General features: G+C 42.5%; 1 protein-coding gene across 1 annotated transcript in view; it reads left to right on the forward strand.

The window, feature by feature from the left end:
• The window catches only part of LOC126481947 (major facilitator superfamily domain-containing protein 6), a 350,452-nt gene that overhangs the window by 166,451 nt on the left and 159,270 nt on the right, over positions 1 to 24,731 (forward strand). The window contains exon 2 of the mRNA XM_050105905.1: positions 10,936 to 11,125. Coding sequence (XP_049961862.1) covers positions 10,936 to 11,125 — 190 coding nt within the window. The remainder of the gene's footprint in view (positions 1 to 10,935; positions 11,126 to 24,731) is intronic.

Genomic DNA, 24,731 nt, shown 5'->3' on the forward strand with positions numbered 1-24,731 from the left:
AATTGTATCACTGTACGACACATAGTTCAGGAGATATGACGTCAAAAACATTGAGATGCGTGAAAAATTAGCTTTTGCATAAAACGGAGAGCAAATTACCCACTTTATATTCGTCCAGTGTTACATAATGAGAGCACTTAGCAACGTCCAACTAACTTTAACTTAAACCATGATTTTAAACCTTTCCTAAATCTCTCCTGGATTATGTGCTTAATCGCAGCTATTAACCCATCTTAATGAGACATTAGATGCTTTGAAGAATCGAATGTTTCTTGGTATCAAATATTGTACAATAACGAACACAAGACATAAATAAATCACTCCAGGCAAATGCCGGGGTGGTTCCTTTGAAAGGAACTCCCTTCCTTGACACAATCCGATGGGACCGATGATCTAGCTGTTTGGTCCCCTTCCCCAAACCAACCGACCAAATTTGTGCGTATTTTGTGGCTGTTATCGCTAATTATGAAACTCTTTTTCATTAAACCAAGAACGGTGGGAGAGCAAAGAGAAATTCAGACCTTGATTTTCGTTTGATTTTCATTTACATCCTAGCATTGTATGTGCTACAAGCAGTAATTTGCTTTCTTTCGAGAAATGATGCTGTTGTGTTAGACAGTTGAGATAACAGTAGCGCTGCCTCAAAGGTACCAGTCAATAGTTTTTCATTTACTCGTGGGCTAAGACGTTGCGCGAGGAAGGGAGACGGTGTTTGCGCAGTCCATATATTTGCACCGTCACGCCAAGCAATCGATTGTGTCCGGGTATTCGAAGAGGCACTCCGTATAAGAACAGTCGCTGAAGTTTTTCATGAGACCCGCTCATTCCCTTTACATTTATGCGGGAAGCGCGGCTCTGCGGACCGTACTGTAATAGCCGAACCGTGTTGCGGAAGACTCAGTTGGTGAGAACGTTTCCCGTGAAGAGCAAAGGTCTTCGCGTACCTGTGTGAAACATAATTTTGTGCCACCAGGAAGTTCCATTAAGTCGTATATTACGTTAGATGGAAATGCAGTGTGGCTAGGGCCTCCCGTCGGGTAGACCGTTCGCCTGGTGCAAGTCTTTCGAGTTGACGCCACTTCGGTGACTTGCGTGTCGATGTCCCTACAGGACAACACAACACCCAGTCCCTGAGCGGGGAAAATTTTCAAATGCGGCGGCCGAGCCGCTTGCCGGTGTATTCTTTAGCCCAAGAGTGGAAGTTCAGCAGTAAATACAGGACAGCTTCTATGGAGGCGTCTGTGCGCGAAGGACAGAAAACCTAACCTTTCAGATTAGGCGAGCGAACGTCCTCGGCCAGCAATACTATACGACGGTTTTTTACGTTCTGTTGGGCACGCAGCATAGTATACGTCGGTATAAGACATTATGGAAATGAATGCTCCAAACCAGCTGCAAGAAGGTAATATGTTTTTTAATAGTTCACACGACAGGCCTATTTTGGCTTATTACCATTATCAAGTGATGTCTAGTTGGAAGTGATGACCATATTCCTTCTATAGTAAAGTCTTTCTGTCATTTCTCGATATGTATAACAGTTCTTGTAGTTATCGAAAGGTTAAAATACGTTTTAGGTTAAAATACGTTTTTGCTGCTATTTTGACAGTTCAGTTTTGATAGTATACTTATAAAGACATGACAGAAAGATTTTACTATAGATGCAATAAAGTCGTCACTTCCAACTAGACATCACTTGATAATGGCAATAAGGCAAAACAGGCCTGCTGTGTAAAATATTAAAAAAAAACATATTACCTTATTGCAGCTATTTAGGAGTATTCATCCCCTTATTACCATACGTCTTTATATTTTAGTTTTTGTTGCCTGGAAGCAGTTGGGCGAGTCTTTTATTGCATTTTATCATATGTGTCCCCTGTTAAAATTCACGAAGTCGGTGACTCCTGTGACCAACACGCTCTTAGCCAATTCAGTTGACCCTGGCGGTGGTGTTTTTCCTGGAATCGAGGTATTCACGATAAGTCCTTGAAGCAGTGCTATGTGGAAAGCCCAGGTACTGCGCGATTTCTGAGATGATTCCCAAGACATGACCACTATCAGACCCGCTGACATGGCACTTGGCCATCCGCTGACGGTCAGAACAATATTTCATGACGATCCAGTCACGTAACTCGTCGGTTCGCCTAGGTCACGGCCGGTAACTCCCCCTCCAACAAAGCTGTTATCTCCAGTAATTTAGTCAGGAGACGCAAATCTTCAAAATGGATGGAAGTGCTGCATTGCTCCAGACTCGTATGTTCGGTACGAATGAGGCTGAAATCCCATCTGGCCACCCTGTTTTCCGCTCTCTGTGGTTTCGGTAAGTCGTTTCAGGAGAATTCCTGGTTCAAATGGCTCCTATGGGACTTAACATCTGTGGTCATGAGTCCCCTAGACTTAGAACTACTTCAGCCAAACTAACCTAAGGACATCACACACATCCATGCCCGAGGCAGGAATCGAACCTGCGACGGTAGCAGCTCGCGGTTCCGGACTGAAGCGCCTAGAACCACTCGGTCACAGCGGACGGCGAGAATTCCTAGACTCGCACTTTTCCACTAAACTTGTGCTTAGCAGGTAATGGCCTGGATGGGGTGATGAACTCTTTCTCAGATCTCCAGCCTGACGCAGTTCTTCAGCGAAGTGTGAGAGTGGTGTGATAAAATGTATCTGATAAGTACACGCAACTGTAACGGGTGTATGCAATGCAGTGTCATGCTTGTATTGGTTTACGATTAGAGAAGGTGGAGGGTGAAACCCGGTGCCGGCTATGACGGAACGTGACATAAATTGACATTTCGAGAAAAATTAAAAGGGTTTTTTGTATGTTAAACAGTAGTAATGTGTGAGTTATAAATTATTGAAAGACTGCGTCCGTGTGCGCGATGAATATCAAATATTAAAAAGTGTAGTTTATTATCTGTAAAGCTCGCAAACAGCGATGCGTTTAACAAATAGCCTTTTGTTTATAGTATCTGTGTAATGTAGATGAAGAAGAACAGAGATAATGTTTTTTTGGGTTAGATTTTTTTTCCCTAGCTTGTTTCGTTTAGCGGAAGGCTGCCATTGTATCACAGTCTGATATTTAATCACAGTCTGATATTTAATAACTTCGTGTTGCGGGGAGCTCTCTTTCCCTAGCAGCATTTGGTCGGTCATTACGCTGACGATATTTTTTTTAGTTAGAAATTCAGTCTGTAATGTTGTTGTTGTTGTGGTCTTCAGTCCTGAGACTGGTTTGATGCAGCTCTCCATGCTACTCTATCCTGTGCAAGCTTCTTCATCTCCCAGTACCTACTGCAACCTACATCCTTCTGAATCTGCTTAGTGTATTCATCTCTTGGTCTCCCTCTACGATTTTTACCCTCCACGCTCCCCTCCAATACTAAATTGGTGATCCCTTGATGCCTCAGAACATATCCTACCAACCGATCCCTTCTTCTGGTCAAGTTGTGCCACAAACTTCTCTTCTCCCCAATCCTATTCAATACTTCCTCATTAGTTATGTGATCTACCCATCTAATCTTCAGCATTTTTCTGTAGCACCACATTTCGAAAGCTTCTATTCTCTTCTTGTCCAAACTATTTATCGTCCATGTTTCACTTCCATACATGGCTACACTCCATACGAATACTTTCAGAAATGACTTCCTGACACTTAAATCTATACTCGATGTTAACAAATTTCTCTTCTTCAGAAACGCTTTCCTTGCCATTGCCAACCTACATTTTATATCCTCTCTACTTCGACCATCATCAGTTATTTTGCTCCCCAAATAGCAAAACTCCTTTACTACTTTAAGTGTCTCATTTCCTAATCTAATTTCCTCAGCATCACCCGACTTAATTAGACTACATTCCATTATCCTTGTTTTGCTTTTGTTGATGTTCATCTTATATCCTCCTTTCAAGACACTGTCCATTCCATTCAACTGCTCTTCCAAGTCCTTTGCTGTCTCTGACAGAATTAAAATGTCATCGGCGAACCTCAAAGTTTTTATTTCTTCTCCATGAATTTTAATACCTACTCCGAATTTTTCTTTTGTTTCCTTTACTGCTTGCTCAATATACAAATTGAACAACATCGGGGAGAGGCTACAACCCTGTCTTACTCCCTTCCCAACCACTGCTTCCCTTTCACGTCCCTCGACTCTTATAACTGCCATCTGGTTTCTGTACAAATTGTAAATAGCCTTTCGCTCCCTGTATTTTAACCCTGCCACCTTTAGAATTTGAAAGAGAGTATTCCAGTCAACATTGTCAAAAGCTTTCTCTAAGTCTACAAATGCTAGAAACGTAGGTTTGCCTTTCCTTAATCTTTCTTCTAAGATAAGTCGTAAGGTCAGTATTGCCTCACGTGTTCTAGTGTTTCTACGGAATCCAAACTGATCTTCCCCGAGGTTGGCTTCTACTAGTTCTTCCATTCGTCTGTAAAGAATTCGTGTTAGTATTTTGCAGCTGTGACTTATTAAGCTGATAGTTCGGTAATTTTCACATCTGTCAACACCTGCTTTCTTTGGGATTGGAATTATTATATTCTTCTTGAAGTCTGTGGGTATTTCGCCTGTTTCATACATCTTGCTCACCAGATGGTAGAGTTTTGTCAGGACTGGCTCTCCCACGGCCGTCAGTAGTTCCAATGGAATATTGTCTACTCCGGGGGCCTTGTTTCGACTCAGGTCTTTCAGTGCTCTGTCAAACTCTTCACGCAGAATCATATCTCCCATTTCATCTTCATCTACATCCTCTTCCATTTCCATAATATTGTCCTCAAGTACATCGCCCTTGTATAGACCCTCTATATACTCCTTCCACCTTTCTGCTTTCCCTTCTTTGCTTAGAACTGGGTTTCCATCTGAGCTCTTGATATTCATACAAGTCGTTCTCTTATCTCCAAAGGTCTCTTTAATATTCCTGTAGGCAGTATCTATCTTACCCCTAGTGAGATAGGCCTCTACATCCTTACATTTGTCCTCTAGCCATCCCTGCTTAGCCATTTTGCACTTCCTGTCGATCTCATTTTTGAGACGTTTGTATTCATTTTTGCCTGTTTCACTTACTGCATTTTTATATTTTCTCCTTTCATCAATTAAATTCAATATTTCTTCTGTTACCCAAGGATTTCTACTAGCCCTCGTCTTTTTACCTACTTGATCCTCTGCTGCCTTCACTACTTCATCCCTCAAAGCTACCCATTCTGTACCCAGTCTGTAATATTAAATGTAAATATGGGAGACTTCACTATTTTGATCTTTTAATAGTTCCAAAGCTAGTAAAGTAAAGACAGATTCCATTCATTAATGTTTTCGTACTGAATGAGTTCTGTATGTTTAAGATTGTCCGCTTAACGACAGATGAGATTCTCCTCTGTTTTTGCCTTGCAGATAACGAATAGTAAATACAGAAAAATATTCCGTTTGATAAGCATACAAAATATTTTTCTTTGTGAAAGTTGGTACATAAATGACCAGTAGCCCCTGAGAACCAAATTAATCAGTACAGTTTGCATAAAAACACGCATATTTTCTGTCCATAATAGCAGCGCTCAAGCGAACTATCTGTTAGAAGGCGGTGATCCGCGCGCTGTGTATAAAATATTATTTCGTGCGTACTTCGGAATAGCCGATGTCCGTACTTTTGTTGTCGTGGTACTGGGTTATTTCAGAGTCTCATGCTAGCCCACAATATTTAACATAGTAAATAATATTGCAGTATTCAGCATTTATTTTTTGATGAATAGATACAGAATTTAACAAAACTCCCAATCCAGGTGGCCGCCGAGCTTAACGATCCCACCCGAACGACTGATCACCAGCAACCATGTCACGTGCCCTCACTTCATGATACACTACGAAGAGATTTGAAACTTAATATAGGACAATTACGCAGTGTCTGTTGATCAGGAACCTTACACCACCACCCCTTCACCCTTTCGTCATTAAGGCAAAAGGAAAGCATTCAACAGCACGTGGCGTACGCAGGCGATTACCCATCCAACTACTGGCCACGCCCGACGTTGTTTAGGTTCGCTGATTTGAAGAGAACCGTTGTATTCAACGAGGCAAGGCGGTTGGATCACAACAACAAATGGTGAAAAGCGATACCATTCAGCAACACCTCCTCAGTATGGGTTACAGAATCTGCCGCGCCACAAGCTTACCCGACGAAGTTCACAGAGATTAGCACTCGGAGCGGAATTGCTGCCTTTGAAGCATGGTGAAAGGTTATCTAACGAATCGCCTAACACAGTCACAGTGTACGAATAAGTCGAGAAATACATGGGGCGATGCGTCCGACTTGTGTGAAACAATATTTGAAAAGCAAACAATGACTTGTTTAGGCCTTTGAGCAGTTCTGATTCATTCTCCTCTCAACTAAATTATCAAGTTTTAGTTCCAGGAATTTAACATTATCAACATTTTCAATCCGCATATCACCAGATTCTATGCATAAGCCAGATGGAAGCCTCTTGGGTGCTCTGAACTTCATATACTGATTTTTTCAAGTTTAATGACTGCGGACTGCCTAGAAACCTTTAAATACGAACATTTTTGGTTTCGGCTTTACCGTGACTGTTGTTGATGTCGAATGAAATGAATTTCCAGTGACATAATTACTATACTTAATGTTTCTAACATTTCATTCTGATTACTTAAGTGTGTACAAAGTATTACGTTATAAACTTGACACAAGAGAATCTATGACCACAGGTCTTATTTAGGCTTACATTTCTGTTCATATGTGCAACGAAAGATCTCCACAGTGCTTTGAGACTTGCTCCAACATTTTGTTTTGCTTCGTTAAACGTTCTTTGCAGACGTCATGTTTTATCCTTTCAGCGTTTACAAAATGTAATGATGTATGTGATGTAACACAAGAGGAAAAACATTTGCATTTTCCGTCAACCTTTCAGTCAACGACCTCCACTAAACTATCAGCCACTCATTGAAATAGTGTTTTTTTTCCCCACTCCTAGGCAACGCAACACATACAACCCTTATAAATCCACATAAATCCACTTGATGATGAAGGTTTAACCTCCGAAACATGGAAATAAATAGTGACTGGAAACAGTAAACTTGTTTAATTCAACGGCGAAAACCATTTCAGGAAAATTTTCATTTGCAGCTTTTTCTAACATTACATTTAATTAGTTATTTACTCCCGAAACGAGCCCACGCCGATCAAATATCCCTTTAAAAACGAACATTTTCTTTCATACTTATTAATACTTACACGTAAAGAGGATGATGACGCAGTGTTTAAGAGAGAGAGAGAGAGAGAGAGAGAGAGAGAGAGAGAGAGAGAGAGAGGACTGTAGGAGAAGATGGATTCAAACCCCCTTAAACTTTCAAGATTCAGGTTTCTAAACGTTTCTCTAAATTACTTCAGGCGAATGTCACGAAACTTCCTTGACTACGGAAGTGAGAGATACCGAGAAAGAAGGAATGAAGGACGTCGAGGACATCAGGGACGGAGGATAGTTTCATACTGAAGAATAATGGGGAAGGAAATCAGCGGTTCCCTTTCAAAGGAATAATCCTTGTTCAGAGTTTTAGGGAAATCACAGAACACTAAACCATAATGGCTAAATCTTAATGGCGTTTGACACTGTTGACCAAGTTCTGGAATCATTAGCTTCAGCTCTTGATGTGTGGAGTAAAACTGTGTTTATATTAAAGAACACTTTACAATAGGGACCTACCGAATGAGGCAGTGCAGCTATTAAGACGCTGACCACATTTTCAGGAGGATGGAGCTTGCTCTATCCAGCATTCTTGATTTAGGTTTTCCTTTTTTCCTATGAGGCAAATGCTGGGATGGTCCCTTCATCAAGGCCCTGGACGATCACCTGTCCTGTCCTTATAAAAGCATATTGATATATTCTGTGTTTGCATATTTTTGAGCTATTTATATTGATTGTATATAATGGCAAATGCAATATCATTGTGCTTGGGCTGGGCAAAAGTATGGAAACACCATAAACACAACACATTATCATGCCTAGTACGCTGTAGAACACCCTTTGGAATTCACAACAGCTTTCAGTCATCTCGGGATGGATGAGCACAGGTCCTTCATGGTTTCCAGGGGAATTTTATGCAGAATAGCGGAAGTTCAGATTACGCTGATGGAGGTGGACAGCGATCACGGCCCTATCTCTCCAAAATAGACCACAAAGGCTCAATAACGTTGAGATCCGGTGAGTGTGGTGGAGAGGGGAGATCCACAATTCATCATCGCGCTTTTAAATTATCCTGGACGACGTGAGCTGTGTGGAAAGGGGCGCTGTCGCCTTGGAACACAGTATCGCCATTTGGGAACAAACATTCTACCATGGGATGAATCTGACCAATCAAAATGATCATATAATCGCTGAGAGTAACGCGACCTTGCAGAAAAGGCATGGGGCCCATGTATTACCACGACATGTTGCCCAAAACATCAAGGAACCGCTGTCATGGTTCACTCTTGGGATGAAAACTCGTCCAGAAGTTGCAGAAAGTGTAAAACAAATCACATCTGACCAAATGATTTTCTTCCATTGCTCCATAGCCTCGGTTTTGTGGCCTCGACACCACTTTTTCCTGTTATGGACGCTTGCAATTTTGATGACTGGTTTTAGAATCCCAGCTCGCCCTGCAGTTCTCTACTTCTGGAGCTAGTTCCACGTCATTTTGGTGCCGGCAGGGATCGCGAGTGCGGTATTCAGTTTTGCAGTCACTTTTGCAGCTGCCGTCCACTTACTTCACGTGACAACCGTCTTCAATGACCGTTCGACACGGTCACTTCAATACACACTTTCGTTTCGCGTTCTGATTTAGCGGATAATGTTTCTCACCTTTCCCTGAATGCGGTATAAATCGACAATATGGTGCCTCTTGAAACACCAAACACTTCGACTACCTTCTTTACAGAAGCGCCCATGACACGGGCTACCAGCCATTTGTTCCTGTCCGAATTCAGTTGGCTCCGACACACTGTTCTGAACACCACTGCCGCTTGTAATGTATTGAGGACATTGCACAGGTAGCGTTCGTGATCGAATCCAACAGCACTATCTATAGGCCTGACTAGCATTTGTAAGGATTTCTAGCGGTGTTTTTGTCCAACTTCTGTAAGATGACCCCGAATGAAAATAAATAAATGGACATTTTAACTTCTGTCCTGCTGAATACAAGCCCAGTGTTATTGAATCCATTCCCAATGCCTATCCAGCTGGAGATAGTGCCGTATGGTCATAACTGTCGCTCCTTCACCAAAGAAGACGAAGTAAATATTCCTGAATTCCAATCAAGAACAACTGCCAAGATGAGAAACATAGACGTAGATATCCTTGGTGTAACAAAGCAGGTTAAATCACTTAATAAAGGCAAGGCCTCCAGTCCAGATTGTATACCAGCCAAATTCCTGTCAGAGTATGCTGATAAAATAGGTCCATATTTAGCAATTATATACAACCACTCGCTCACAGAAAGATCCGTACCTAAAGACTGGAAAATTGCTCAAGTCACACCAATACCTAAAAAGGGAAGTAGGAGTAATTGCAGGCTCAATTACAGGCCTATATCACTAACGTCGATTTGCAGTAGTGTTTTAGAACTTATACTGTATTCGAACATTTTGAAGTACCTCGAAGGAAACGAATTATTGACTTCTAGTCAGCACGGAACCAGAAAATATCGTTCTTATGAAACACAACTAGCAGTTTATACTCATGAAGTAATAAGTGCTATCGACAGGGGATGTCAAATTGATTCCATATTTTTAGATTTCCAGAAGGCTTTCGACACCGTTCCTCACAAGGGTCTTCTAACCAAACTGCGTGCCTATGGAATATCGTCTCAGTTGTGCGACTGGATTCGTGATTTCGTGTCAGAAAGGTCACAGTTCGTAGTAATAGATGGAAAGTCATGGGGTAAAACGGAAGTACTATGCCGCGTTCCCCAAGGAAGTGTTATAGGCCGTCTATTGTTCCTGATTTATATTAACGACATAGGAGACAATCTGAGTAGCCGTCTTAGATTGTTTGCAGATGATGCTGTTATTTACCGTTTTGTAAAGTCATCAGATGATCATAACGACTTGCAAAATGATTTAGATAAGATATCTGCATGGTGCGGAAAGTGACAATTGACCATGAATAAAGAAAAGTGTGAAGTTATTCACATGAGTACTAAAAGAAACCCTCTAAATTTCTATTACGCGATAAGTCACACAAATCTTAAGGCTGTAAATTCAACAAAATACTTAGGGATTACAATTACAGATAACCTACACTTGAATGATCACATAGATAATATTGTGGGTAGAGCGAACCAAAGACTGCGACTCATTGGCAGAACACTTAGAGGGTGCAACAGATCTACCAAAGAGACTGATTACACCACGCTTGTCCGCCCTATTCTGGAGTATTTGCTGTGCAGTATGGGATCCGCATCAGGTGGGACTGACGGATGACACTGAAAAAGTTCAAAGAAGAGCGGCTCGTTTTGTACTATCGCGAAATAGGGGAGATAGTGCCACAGACATGATACGTGAATTGGAGTGGCAATCGTTAAAACAAAGGCATTTTTCGTTGCGACGGGATCTTCTCATGAAATTTCAATCACCAGTTTTCTCCTCCGATTGCTAAAATATTCTGTTGGCACCCACCTACGTAGGGAGAAATGATCATTACGATAAAATAAGAGAAATCAGGGCTCGTACAGAAAAATTTAAGTGCTCGTTTTTCCCGCATGCCGTTCGAGAGTGGAACGGTAGAGAGACAGCATGAAGGTGGTTCATTGAACCCTCTGCCTGGCGCTTTATTGTGAATAGCAGAGTAATCACGTAGATGTAGATGTAGATAGCGAGCAGTGCGAGGCACGGTTGTCGGCAGCACTGCCGTGCAGACGGTCGGCGCGTGTGTGACGCGGTGTCTTGTGGCGTGCGCAGGTGGCAGAAGGGCAAGATGCTGCTGCTGGCGTCGCTGTCGGCGTGGATCGTGTTCACGCTGCCGCTGGGCTTCATCCAGCCGGCGCCCACCTCCTGCCTGGTGCAGCACAACGACACCATCTACGAGCTGCGCGTCCCCTCCGTGCGGCCAGTCCTCAAGAGGGAGGCCCCGCCGGAGCTCTACGCCCAGGTAATCCCAGCACCACACCCGCACTGCCCGTCACTGGCTTCTTGTAACCATTCTGGATTGTACTCTGTCCGATCGAAAGTACCCGGACACTCCAGTGTAATATGAAATTTACCACAAGTTGAAAAAGAGTGTTAAAGAGGGTCGGGGTGGGGGGTGGGGGGGTGGGTCGGGGGTATATACGTGCGTATGATAAAACCCTTCCCTTAAAAATTTCTCTCCTTCATATCCCCTCTGTGTTACCACAGATGACGTTTCACTGATCTCATTTGTACTATCTGCAGCGAATTGACGCATGGTGCAGGGAATGGCAATTGAATCTCAATGTAGACAAGTGTAATGTGCTGCGAATACACAGAAAGATAGATCCTTTATCATTTAGCTACAAAATAGCAGGTCAGCAACTGGAAGCAGTTAATACCATAAATTATCTGGGAGTACGCATTAGGAGTGATTTAAAATGGAATGATCATATAATGTTGATCGTCGGTAAAGCAGATGCCAGACTGAGATTCATTGGAAGAATCCTAAGGAAATGCAATCCGAAAACAAAGGAAGTAGGTTACAGTACGCTTGTTCGCCCACTGCTTGAATACTGCTCAGCAGTGTGGGATCCGTACCAGATAGGGTTGATAGAAGATATAGAGAAGATCCAACGGAGAGCAGCGCGCTTCGTTACAGGATCATTTAGTAATCGCGAAAGCGTTACGGAGATGATGGATAAACGCCAGTGGAAGACTCTGCAGGAGAGACGCTCAGTAGCTCGGTACGGGCTTTTGTCAAAGTTTCGAGAACATACCTTCACCGAAGAGTCAAGCAGTATATTGTTCCCTCCTACGTATATTTCGCGAAGAGACCATGAGGATAAAATCAGAGAGATTAGAGCCCACACAGAGGCATACCGACAATCCTTCTTTCCACGAACAATACGAGAATGGAATAGAAGGGAGAACCGATAGAGGTACTCAAGGTACCCTCCTCCACACACCGTCAGGTGGCTTGCGGAGTATGGATGTAGATGTAGATGTAGAAGATCGCAGTACACACGAGGTGCCTATTTGCTTCCACTGCCCTTCTAATTAATGTTCACCAACTTGCAGTCTTCTACAATTCTAATTAATCGAGAATGAGATTTTCAATCTACAGCGGAGTGTGCGCTGATATGAAACTTCCTGGCAGATTAAAACTGTGTGCCGGACCTAGACTCGAACTTGGGAAGTTTGCCTTTCGCGGGCAAGTGCTCTATCATATGAGCTACCCAAGCACGACTCACGCCCCCTCCTCACAGCTTTACTTCTGCCAGTACCTCGTCTCCTACCTTCCAAACTTTAAAGAAGCTCTCCTGCCAACCTTGCAGAATTAGCACTCCTGGAAGATCCTTATTGCGGAGACATGGCTTAGCCACAGCCTGGGGGATGTTTCGGGAATGAGAAGTTTGGAAGGTAGGAGACTAGGTTCTGGCGGAACCAAGGCTCTGAAGAGGGGGCGTGAGTCGTGCTTGGGTAGCTCAGATGGTAGAGCACTCGCCCGCGAAAGGCAAAGGTCCCGAGTTCGAGTCTCGGTCCGGCACACAGTTTTAATCTACCAGGAAGTTTCATTCAAATTAATGTTCACCAACCTGCAGTCTTCTTCAATTGTTGTCCCCTGCGCAGAAAGCAGTACGTAGGTCGTCAATTCGTTATCTTGAGGCTGTAAGAAACTCTTAGCGAGGAATTGATATTAGGTAATAATTACATTTCCAATTAGTTTGTTTATGTGGGATCCCACTCCGTTTTTACTAAATGAAACATCAAGTTTACTTTAACCAGTCACCGTTTCAAAGGTTTAAACCTCCATCATCAAGTGGATTTACATGTTTTAGTATGACATTTGTGCGTGTGTTGTTACGATTTTTTGGAGGAACGTGTGGCACTGTCTAGTGGAGAAACAAAGCACTATTTCAGAACATGGTTTTGAGTTTCTTTTGACAAAAAAGTTTGAAGCTAGAACTACAGAACTGCGAAAACGGTCATTTGGTTTCTCAGACAGGAAATAAAACACAAGTTTTCCAACATTTTTGGCAAATCAATCACTAAGGAGGTAAAATAGTGGGTGAAAGTTTTTTTGAAAATAAGTAATTACTAAAGAACTACTGAAAGATTTTTAAGACTACATCTGTGACAATTGGCATTTGACTTCTCCGTTAGAAATAAAAAAAAAGTGCTTTAGTGTTTCTGGAAACTCAACCCCCAAATGAGTGCAATAAGGGATGAAAATTTTTACGAAAATATTTGGTTACATTACAAATTTTTTATGCTAAAGTTATGAAAATAGTTATTTCACTTATCGGTCAGATATAAAGAAATATTTGTTAGGCGATGAAGTGGCTATCGAAATATCTCCACATGAACGCAAAAGACACGATTAACAAAAACTTTCGACTCCAACTACCAGAATCGCTTATTGTTCAGAAATAAATTCTCAAAAGACCAAGCTTATATAGTTTTAATTAGCTTGAAAAGTTTAGAAGCTGTCGCACTTTGTAAACAATATAAAAACTGGATTAAATGAAAGCAAAAAAAAAAAATCTCTGCATGCCGTACAGTCTCCGCGAGCGAAGCAACGGGCGCCAAGTGTAATATGCCCATAAAATTGTAGCTTGCTTTTTTTCACGTCCGAATAAATGTTTGTGTGGTGTCACCGCCAGACACCACACTTGCTAGGTGGTAACCTTTAAATCGGCCGCGGTCCGTTAGTATACGTCAGACCCGCGTGTCGCCACTATCAGTGATTGCAGACCGAGCGCCGCCACACGGCAGGTCTAGAGAGACTTCCTATCACTCACCCCAGTTGTACAACCGACTTTGCTAGCGATGGTTCACTGACAAAATACGCTCTCAATTGAGGAGACGATAGTTAGCGTAGCCTTCAGCTACGTCATTTGCTACGACCTAGCAAGGCGCCATTACCAGTTACTATTGATACTGAGTCATGTACTGTCAAGAGCGACACTCATCATTAATGGATTAAAGTTAAGTATTCCACCAGCTACGTCCGTTTTCCTAAAGTCTATTTTCCTTGTCCTGTTCCAGACCTCACTCCAACCTGCGTGAGCTAAAACGCGTGCCTTTCGGCTTCCTCTAATAATACGGTGTTGGCTCTCCTGCCAACCCACAACAGTTTGCATACTCTTCAGTTTCTTTATTTTCACGAATTCTGTAAGTCCTTCATTGAGTGCTATCTAGATCTAAAATTTTCCTGATTACTTTCGGTTCTCTCTTTCGGATTTCTTCAATATCATTCTTCCTGTTTAAAAAGAGTATTTTATGAAGTCATTCTGGTGTGATGACTGTGTTGTAGTGACTCCTTTTTGTGAATTTTGAGATACATTTTGTGTTTCGTAAGTCTGAAGACTACTTCCTTTTTGTAGCAAAAAAATTCGTAACTAATCTCCCTAATGGTTTCTCCTAAAAATTTGAACTGAGAAAATTTCTCGAATTTTCAATATATTTTTCAAATATTTGGTGCCAGGTTTTTTCTATATATGTACTTTCTTTTTTTCATATGGCGCTTAGGAATCTACTCTTTCTGCTATTTCTATAAGATTTTCTGTTTGTTTTTATGCTGTTTGTATGGTACATCGAATCTCCAGGTCGTCTGCTGAAGCTAAAACTTTGTGATTTGATTAGTTCGTCAGTTTTAAGCTCTGACATTTGCTTTCGCAACTCTTGGATAACTTTTTCGCACTTCGCCAGCCCAGGCTCCGATCGTGGCCAGTAGGCTGATGCAAGTCGACTTGGTAGGTTGGTGACATAAGGCCAAGCAAGGCGGTACACTCCACTCACGTGTTCGACTGCCGAACACCGCGTTGCGCTACAGCTTATAGGACACTCTAGCAATAACTTTTCCGGTAGATCAAATCAACTTCGACGATTTTTTACATGGCTCTGGCTTCTCCCGACACCTACTCGTATGTTTGCTGTTTTATAGGTCTTATCCTCAGGAACAAATTAACGCGCAAAACCAGCTGGACTCTCATTCAAACCTCGCTAACATCGCTGACAAATTTGTTTTGGCACTGGATTTTTTTTCAGCATTCCAAAAGTACGACACTCATCTTCTTCAAAGCTTTCCCACAGTGAATATTTCATGTAAAATGTACCGTGCTTTTTCTTCTGGTATACTAATGGTGCCAGCTATTTCGCAACCCCACTTTAATCGTAAATCATTTAACGCCGTTGTGTCCACACTTTTCTCGTTTCACTTGAGGCTGCGTTTTTTTAAACCTCGCGTTGCATCACTCAAACTTTGGAATTTAGAAACCTATGTTTTAAGAATCTGAAATTTTATTTCAGGCTCTTTATAAACGTTCACTGACTTCACGCGAATTTTCATTGCCATTAAACTGCCCAAAGCCAGAATTTATGATGACTACTTTAAAAAGTTGAAAAAGTGTTCAATAATTTAAGTGGACTCTTCACACACGCGAAATCTCTAAGCGGTCGAGGGATTTACTCCTCGCCCATTAGGAGCCAGCATACGGGCAGAGGGACCAAAGTGATGACTAAGCAACTAAGAGCATTAAACGACTCTTAGAAGAAGAGAGATATTAAGAAGGAGAGATTTAACCGGTTTCTATGAGTTTCATCGTTCTAGTCGTAGGCTATTCGAAAATGATTCCTGTGAAAAATATAAGGTCAAAGGTCATGACGCAGGATCCATTCCGTACCAGGTGGAATCGTTAGAGCCCTCGACAACAAGGAAACTTCACATTCAACCTGATAGTTTTCTGGAAGTAAAAGATTTAGTGATTTTAATCAGTTGCATACATACTTGCTATTAAAATAGAAAGTCCTTGCTGCTTGAAGCTACAGCCAAGTGGTATAAGGTCTGCGTTCTGATCGTAGTGAACTCACGTGTTCTTGGATTGATATCGTACTTCTTCTACTATTGCTTTACTCTATAGGGCGTAAAAGTCGCGAAATTTAATTGTTTTGATCTTAAATAAAATCAGTTTTATTGTGAACAAGAGGGAAAAGATGACGACCAGAGGTTTCTCTGCTTATATTATGCGTATCGCTCGACACAAGGTGGCAGAAAGAAAACAGGTGAGCCTTAGAGAAAGGGAGAGACGGACACAGAGAGACCTAGAGAGAGGCAGAGACAGAGCAATTGCTAACTATTTCAGCCACTTTTCCATTTTCGTATTCCCTAAAAACTAGTAATACATTTTGTCTGCACTGAGGATCAAACACGTGTCGGCAATGTTCGTAACCACGAACACTGATCATTTTTACTCTTGTTCATACTCAAATTTGATTTATTTAAAATAAAAATATACAAATGTCGTGAAATTTTCGTTCTCGTACAAGAGATTAAAAAGTTTTGCAAAAGGTGGGATTGCAATCCGCGTTCAGAGAAGCTGTCTATGATACGAACGCTGGCCTTATTCCATTTGACTCAGTCTCACTTTGTGAAACCGCGTCCACACCGTCCGCGCCGAGAAAAACCGCGAATAGAGACTCGGCGCAGCGCCTCGTGGCCGGCGTGGATATGAAACCGCGCCGCTGTGCACAAGAACGAACAAGTTGCTGTACATCAAAGGAAATGGTTCGCTCGAGCGCGGTTGTTTCTGGACGACATTTCTCGTTTCGCATTGTTATTGACGGGCACGCACACTGGAACATCGCTGCGCACGTGACAATTCTCTGCTCCATTCTGCACAGTGGCGCGAGTTTGTGCACGGTGCGGAGCTGCCCGTTGCGGCGCGCCTGGTGTGGACGCGGCTAAAGGGATTTCCTCCTCATGTGTACCCGCAACGAACGGAAACAATTAATTTTGTTTCTCGGTAGCTATTATATTCAAGGAATTTTCTTATTTTAGTGTGTTCTAACGACTCAACCGCTTCCGAAACGGATCCTGTATAATTAATGGTATTTGATGTAGATTTTTTTTCCTACAACAGAAACAAACTAAACCCCTCCACATGAAATAGCCTACTTTCGAGTAGCCCCCGCCCAGAATGCCGAAACTCATCGAAATCGACTGCCCGCAGTGTCTGGGCCCTCACTGTAAGATATATTTGATATTTTAAAAGAGTAAAAAATACGATTACCTTTGACTTCATTCATGTTATCCTTGTCATCCTAATACGCAAAATGAACAATGCCTAGGAGTAAAAAAATATAACTGCTACACAAATTCCATATGAAATTAAGTCATCAGTGAATTGCTTTCTGCTTAAAAAAAGAGAGCGTTTCTAAAACACTAGTACTGCCTATAATAGAATATTGCTTAAGTCTATGAGATCTGTATCAGGCTAAATCAATAGAGAATGTCGAATGCAAGCAAAGAATGACAGCACGAATGGTCCTGTTTCACCCGAAGGAGAGCATAACATAAGTGCTAAGAAATTTTAAAGAGCTAAGTCAGATTTTTCGAGAGCATCTGGTGAGAAAGCTCTAAGAATCTGTTTTTGGGGCAAAGTCTGAGCAGGATCTTCAGCCCTCTATACAACACTCCCTTAGGCACCATGACGGTAAAAAGGATTACACAAAATTTAAGCATCTAGCCAACAATTCTATCCTTAATCCATAGTTGGATCGAATGAGGAAGGAGGATTCTTATGGTGCACAGAAAGTACCTTCTCCCACCATAATGGAATGAGTGAAGCCAGTGTAGGTCAGATTTTGAAAATTGTAAGCGGCTGGTGGAAATATCTAGACTACGTAGTGCCTTGAAATTATTTCTAGAGTTGTTTATTTAGTAACTATCCTGGCGAATAATAAAACAGATAGGTTGCAGAAAGCAGTATCTTTTTTATTTTTGGGATACTCAGGCGTAAACCAGCAAAACCTTCCGCCAGCTGGGTGCACGCTTAGACAGCAAATATACACTCGAAGCAACAACCTACAAACTGTAAGTAAGAAATGGATTAGGTTCACCATTTGTCATTGAAACCGCATCACCAGTACGAATAGTAAATAAAGAAATTTTTCTTATTGTGCGTATACAGTACAGTACGAAGAAAGGTCCGGAGAAAAATAAGGTTGAGCAACAAGCGTTCTGTGCTGTTATTGGCTGACGTTGTGGCGTAAATAGGGAACAGCGTCTGTAAACTGGTATTCTGCTATTGTCAGAATGTTACTAATAGAACATTACTTCCGAAACTTCTCCATCCTTTAAAAAAGTTCAAGTATAAAATAGCGCAGTTGTTTTCGCGCTTTTTTGTCAAAAATTATTCGAAATGAGCATATCAGCGAATATAACACAAGATGTATATAACGCTCATTTTCATTTTGTATTCATCACAAGTGTAAAAGAACTTCAACTAATAGGTAGACACTGTCGTTTCCTCTCGAGCAATCATACAGGTGCATTATTTGTAGAAAGGATTGAAATTAGCTACTCTACCTGGAACATACTTCAAAATATCTGTGTTGCAACTGCAAAGTTGACACTGCAGTAGAGGATGTCCGTGTTTTCCCCTTAAAATACTGTAACTTTTATGCAAAACGGCGCGCAAAGTAATCGACTTGCAGATGTCTTTGATCCACCGAACTCGTTTCGACCACTGCAACAAATTTGTGATTTGATTGGGTGAAAACATTTTGCACAGTATTCGAGTAATTTTAAGAGACACAAGTGTATTTTTTTAATTTCTTCGTCGTCTAGACATCGTTTCGTTAATGACAATTGACTCCGAAGATCTTTATTACGAGCTTGCAGTTTCATGCACATGTTTTTGAGATGTGCATTGCTCCTCCGTAAGGTCGCTACGGTATTCTGCATACTGCCTTCATCTGAATCGTTACAAACAACTTCATTTCCAGAAACACATTTGCAAACACTCTTATACCGTATAAAAGTTTTTCTATAGTCTGCTTGCTTCTATGGATCTCACGTTCTGTTGCACGTGATGCGCTATCGGTAATACGAGGCAATTACACGGTGAAAATGTGTCGCTGTTACGCACTCGTTTCCGCCGTAAATTTACCAGTCTCGAACGCGAATTTCTTCGAAATTACGATAGCATGTTATAGCATTTTGAACATTTACACCGTATTTTCAACAGCATTTCGACAGCCAAATTTTCTGCAAACGTGCATCCCGAGGGAAGACATGAAGCACTATTTCAGTTCCATCAGGGCTGCGACTGTGAGATTTGCAGCCAGCAGTAGCACAAAGTAGCAATACGTGCACACATTTAAAATACATTCATTTGCAAATCACTTACTGCACTAAAGTATCTAATCGCAAACGACAGCACTCACGAAATCACACAGCCTCCAACACAAAAATATGGGTGCGAAGTCTTCCTTTCTGACGTCACGTGCTGGTGCGAAAAGTACTTGATTAAATTTGTATGTGGTTTGGAGGCGTTCAGAGCGCAGAATATAATACGCAGATCTGCAGCTTCTGGTATCAACAATGCCACTAACTCTGCAAGGCATCGAGTCGAACTGGGTTTGGATGAATGACACGGGTAAATCACGTCGTGTTATTTCACGTCTGTACCAGACATCACCAGTCGTAGTAGCGGGCGAATGGTAGCGTGAGTGCCACTCTGGAACCGGTGACCAGGTGTTTCGAATGGGTGAGTTTTACGAAGATAGTACTGGGCAGGGCAACAGCCGAACACCCACAGCATCGTGGTAGGTCAGAACAGCACGGGAACATGATCTACCTCTAACCTCTTGAATCATTGCTATGTAGACCTTGAAGATAGTGTGCAGCCACAGACTTAACACGTGCCTAAACGGTAAGTAGGGGCCGACAGGTTGCGAAATGGAAACGACAGTGAAAATCCGATGAAGTTTTGCATAGATGGGTTGGGCAGCGTCTCTAGTATGCCTGTCGACCGCTTCATGTCGCTCTTTTCAGGTCTGATAATTTGGTGAGCACAAAAGATGCCTAGAACAATAGAGTCTACTGCCAAGTATGGGTGCCCAGTGCGAGGTTGCGCCTGATTTCATGCAACCCCACTTAACTTACCTCTCATGCAGGACTCTCACTAAATTTTGAGAAAACGCAGTATATATAATTCTGAACAGTAAATGGCATAACACCATTGATACATATAGACTCTGAACAGATCCCTGTTGCTAAGGCAGAATATTCAGATTTCTTGGTGTGTACATTGACGAGAAATTGAATTGGAAGAAACATATCGAATATCTCTTAGAACGGTTACGTTCAACTGCTTATGCTGTTAGGATTATTGCAAATTTTGGCGATAAACGGATCAGTTAATTAGCCTACTATGCCTATTTTCATTCACTGCTTTGATATGGAATCATATTTTGGTGTAATTAATGATTAAGAAAAAACTTATTCATTGCACAAAAGCGTGTAATCAAAATGGAGCCCACTTAATATCACCTTGCAGACATTTATTTAAGGAAGTCTGTATATCCACAGTACCTCGGCAGTAGATATATTCAGTTATGAAATTTGTTATTAATAACTCATCCAAAAAAAAAAAAAATGTTCAAATGTGTGTGAAATCTTATGGGACTTAACTGCTAAGGTCATCAGTCTCTAAGCTTACACACTACTTATCCTAAATTATCCTAAGGACAAACACACACACCCATGCTCGAGGGAGGACTCGAACCTCCACCGGGACCAGTCGCACAGTCCATGACTGCAGCGCCTAAGACCGCTAGGCTAATCCCACGCGGCTCCAGTTCACAAAAAATGGTTCAAATGGCTCTGAGCAGTATGCGACTTAACTTCTGAGGTCATCAGTCGCCTAGGGCTTAGAACTAATTAAACCTAACTAACCTAAGGACATCACACACATCCATGTCCGAGGCAGGATTCGAGCCTGCGACCGCAGCGGTCTCTCGGATCCAGACTGTAGCGCCTAGAACCGCAAGGCCACTCCGGCCGACTCACAAATAATAGCGAAGTGCGTAGCTACAACGCTAGAAGAAAGCATGATCTCCACTTTTCTGGATTAATTCTGACTTTGGCACAGAAAGGAGTGAATTATGCTGCCACGAAAGCTTTGGTCATCCAGCAAATAGCATTAACAGTCTGACAGATAGTCAACCAACATTTAAAAACAAATTTTAAAAAATTCTAAATGACAGCTCCTTCTACTCAGTAGATGATTTTTTATATACGAAGCATTCACTGTAGAAAAAAAGAAAAAGAAACTGTGTATTGAAAACGTGTGTTAAACTGACACCTTCCACATCACTACGAAATGTTGTATTCATGATCTATGGGACAAGTGTTAATGTAATATAATATTTCCTTCTTCATGACAATTCCTGGCTGCGCACTGCGGGGGCGATGAGGATGCGCCTGCAACGTTTTCGATGGTAAGCGTTTGATCATTCACCATACAGTCCGGACTTGGCTCCCTCTGACATTCATCTCTGGTCTAATGAACCACTGGTTAACGAAAAACAACATTTTGGCACAGAAAACGAACTGTAGAGCAATGTACAGAAGTGGCGGAAAGCACAGGCGGCTGCCTTCTATGGCAAGTGCATTGGAAAGATGGTACGTGCTACAACAGACGCCTACGTTGGAGTGGAAGACGTAGAAAACTGTTGGAAACAAATCATTTTTTTATTTTCACTGTGGTTTCCATTTCGCCACCGATCGGATGTACTTTCCAAATAGCCCTTGTAACTGCAACGCCTACTGTCAAAATTACCGGCTATGCGAACCAGAGGTGATTGCGTTGTGTACCCTGTGGTAACCCATACCAAAACGCCACGTGCTGGACCGGTAGGACGCTGACGAATTCAGTCAGCAACATTCTTTCCCCTCGGAGCCTCCACAGACATAGACGTCCATCGTGAGGGTGTACGCTGAATTTGGACCCCTGTGGCTGGTGGTGTGCACATCATTATCGGCGCGTCTGTCTCCGCTGCGTGTCAAGGGAAGCCGCGACAACAGCAGCCGTTCCGACAGCCCATTGTGCTCCAGAAGTCGTCGGACTGTTCTTATAGAGACTACTCTTTCTGAGAACAAGTCGATTTCCTGACTTTAGGCACGTATCGCACCTGTACGATTCTCCGTTGCCGAACGATTAAAATGTCTATCCTTTCGGGCGCTAGTCGCGGGGCGACAGTAAGGTCCTGAATGACGTTCGGCTACTCCATATCCACATGACAGTCGTGGGATACCAAACAGTGCAAGCAGCAACACCGTGGAACAGTGAACTGCAGTCCTGACAAGCCACATCTTGCCGCTGTCGATACTTGCCAATGCCGGCCGTTCCTCCTCCTTACACGAGGCATAACACGATGTTCTCAAAAACAGTCAACGTATAAATGCACTTTCTGAATAATCAAGCCGCCATGTAATCTCTCCTTATATACAGGGTGACCCAAAAATTCGTTAACATTTGAAAATTCAATACTTCACGGAATAATGCAAGTAGAGATGTAAAAACTTGTACATGTGCTTTAAATGGCATAGGGCTTCATTGAAACAAAACATGCACAAAATCATCAACAGCCGGCGCTTCATGTGATACAAAAGCAATAAATAGCATAACAATCGATTTTTAGCAAAGTAGATGACCAAATGCTCAGTATGGCGGTCTTCGTTCATTAACAGTACCTGAAGTCAAGAGACAATGTTGTGAACAGCACTGAACAGCATATCGGTAGATATGTTCGTTGTCTTTTTTAGCATTCCTAATGAGGCTGGAAGATCGCGATAGACTTAAGACTTCAGGTAGCCCCACAACCAATAATCACACGGATTGAGGTTTGGGGACATGGTAGGCCAAGCATGACGGAAGTATCGGCTCAGCACGCGATCCCCACCAAACGAAGGGCCTAAGAGCTCTTTCACAAGTGTAGCAATGTGAAATGGAGCGCCAGTCAGCATAAAAATCGTACCTTCGAGCAGGTATTTATCAGGCAGGATAGGGATCATGCGATTCTGTAACATATCGGCGTACCTCGCACCCGTCGTGCTGACAGTTTGAATTGTAGTGCCGCATTTCCTTGAAGAAAAAGGATCCGATCACGGCTGATGTAAATTCACACCACATCACAACTTTCTTGCTTTCTCGTCGTGCGGTGGGGTTTCCGTGACAGTTGTGGGATTTTCGGCAACCCAAATTCTGCAGCTGTGGGAGTCGACAGACTCTCAGACTGTGAAGTGGGCTTCCCCAGTACAGAGCACGTTAGGCAACCAGTCGTCATCTTCCCTCATTGAATGAGATTTTCACTCTGCAGCGGAGTGTGCGCTGATATGAAACTTCCTGACAGATTAAAAATGTGTGCTGGACCGAGACTCGAACTCAGGACCTTTGCCTTTCGCGGACAAATGCTCTACCAACTGAGCTACTCAAGCACGAATCACGACCCGTCCTCACAACTTCAATTCTGCCAGTACCTCGTCTCCTACCTTCCAAACTTCACAGAAGCTCTTCTGCGAACCTTGCAGAACTAGTACTCCTGGAAGAGGACGGGTCGCGAGTCATGCTTGGGTAGTTCAGTTGGTAGAGCACTTGCCCGCGGAAGGCAAAGGTCCTGAGTTCGAGTCTAATCTCATTCTGGAAACATACCCTAGGCTGTGGCTAAGCCAAGTCTCCACAATATCCTTTCCTCCAGGAGTGCTAGTTCTGCAAGGTTCGCAGAAGAGCTTCTGTGAAGTTTGGAAGGTAGGAGACGAGGTACTGGCAGGATTGAAGCTGTGAGGGCGGGTTGTGAGTCGTGCTTGGGTAGCTCGGTGGTAGAGCACTTGCCCGCGAAAGGCAGTGGTCCCGAGTTCGAGTCTCGGTCCAGCACACAGTTTTAATCTGTCAGGAAGTTTCATCTTCTCTAATTTTTTGAAGAAATGCTCTCCAAACAATAATGCGTGGAAATTCGGTGCGACGTGCGACTTCGCTATACGGAGGTCAACCATCTAAATTCTCCATTTCTCTCCGAGATGTCTTAGCAGCACTCGCACGCATGTCTGTCCGCTCACTACGTGGCCGGTAGTCTAACAACACTTGGCTTCGAACTTTATTACCATATTCTTCACAGTGACACTTGTCATAGGACCTTTACCCGTTCGAATATCCTTCTTATGGCGATAGGATCGTAAAGCTGCAGCAGTGGGTTCTCCATGTTGATAGTAACTGATCGCCAGCAGTATCTTTTCTGGTAAAGTCAACATGCCACGATTGCTGCGCATATCGCTCTCTCTCTCTCTCTCTCTCTCTCTAACTCATTTTATACACAATTCTCACGAGGCGTCAGTGACGTGTTGTCGTCCAGTGGCGTCTGCTGGCCAGTTTTTGCACTCGTTTTTGGTTTCAATAAAACTCTAATGTCATTTCAGGGATGTGTATACAGTTTTACTTCTCTACCTACGTTATTTCGTGAATTAGAGCATTTTCAAATGTTAAGGGACTATTGGGTCACACTGTACATGTGGATGGCGTTATTTCCGCGTATTTTGTATGGTTATCTTGAAATGCTAATTATTTGTCTGCCATCTCTAGCCTGAAGAAATTTCTTTAAACTTTAGATAGTTCTTGCTCATGAATACTTCTTGTTTGAATAATGAACAGCTGCGCCATTATAACTAGAGCCCGGTAGAAGATGTTTAACAGACGTATCACACTAAACTACGCAGAACTTCAGGCCGTACTGTCTTTCTCCTT

This window comes from Schistocerca serialis, chromosome 5 (genome assembly GCF_023864345.2).
Source record: "Schistocerca serialis cubense isolate TAMUIC-IGC-003099 chromosome 5, iqSchSeri2.2, whole genome shotgun sequence".
Classification (NCBI taxonomy): Eukaryota; Metazoa; Arthropoda; class Insecta; order Orthoptera; family Acrididae; genus Schistocerca; species Schistocerca serialis.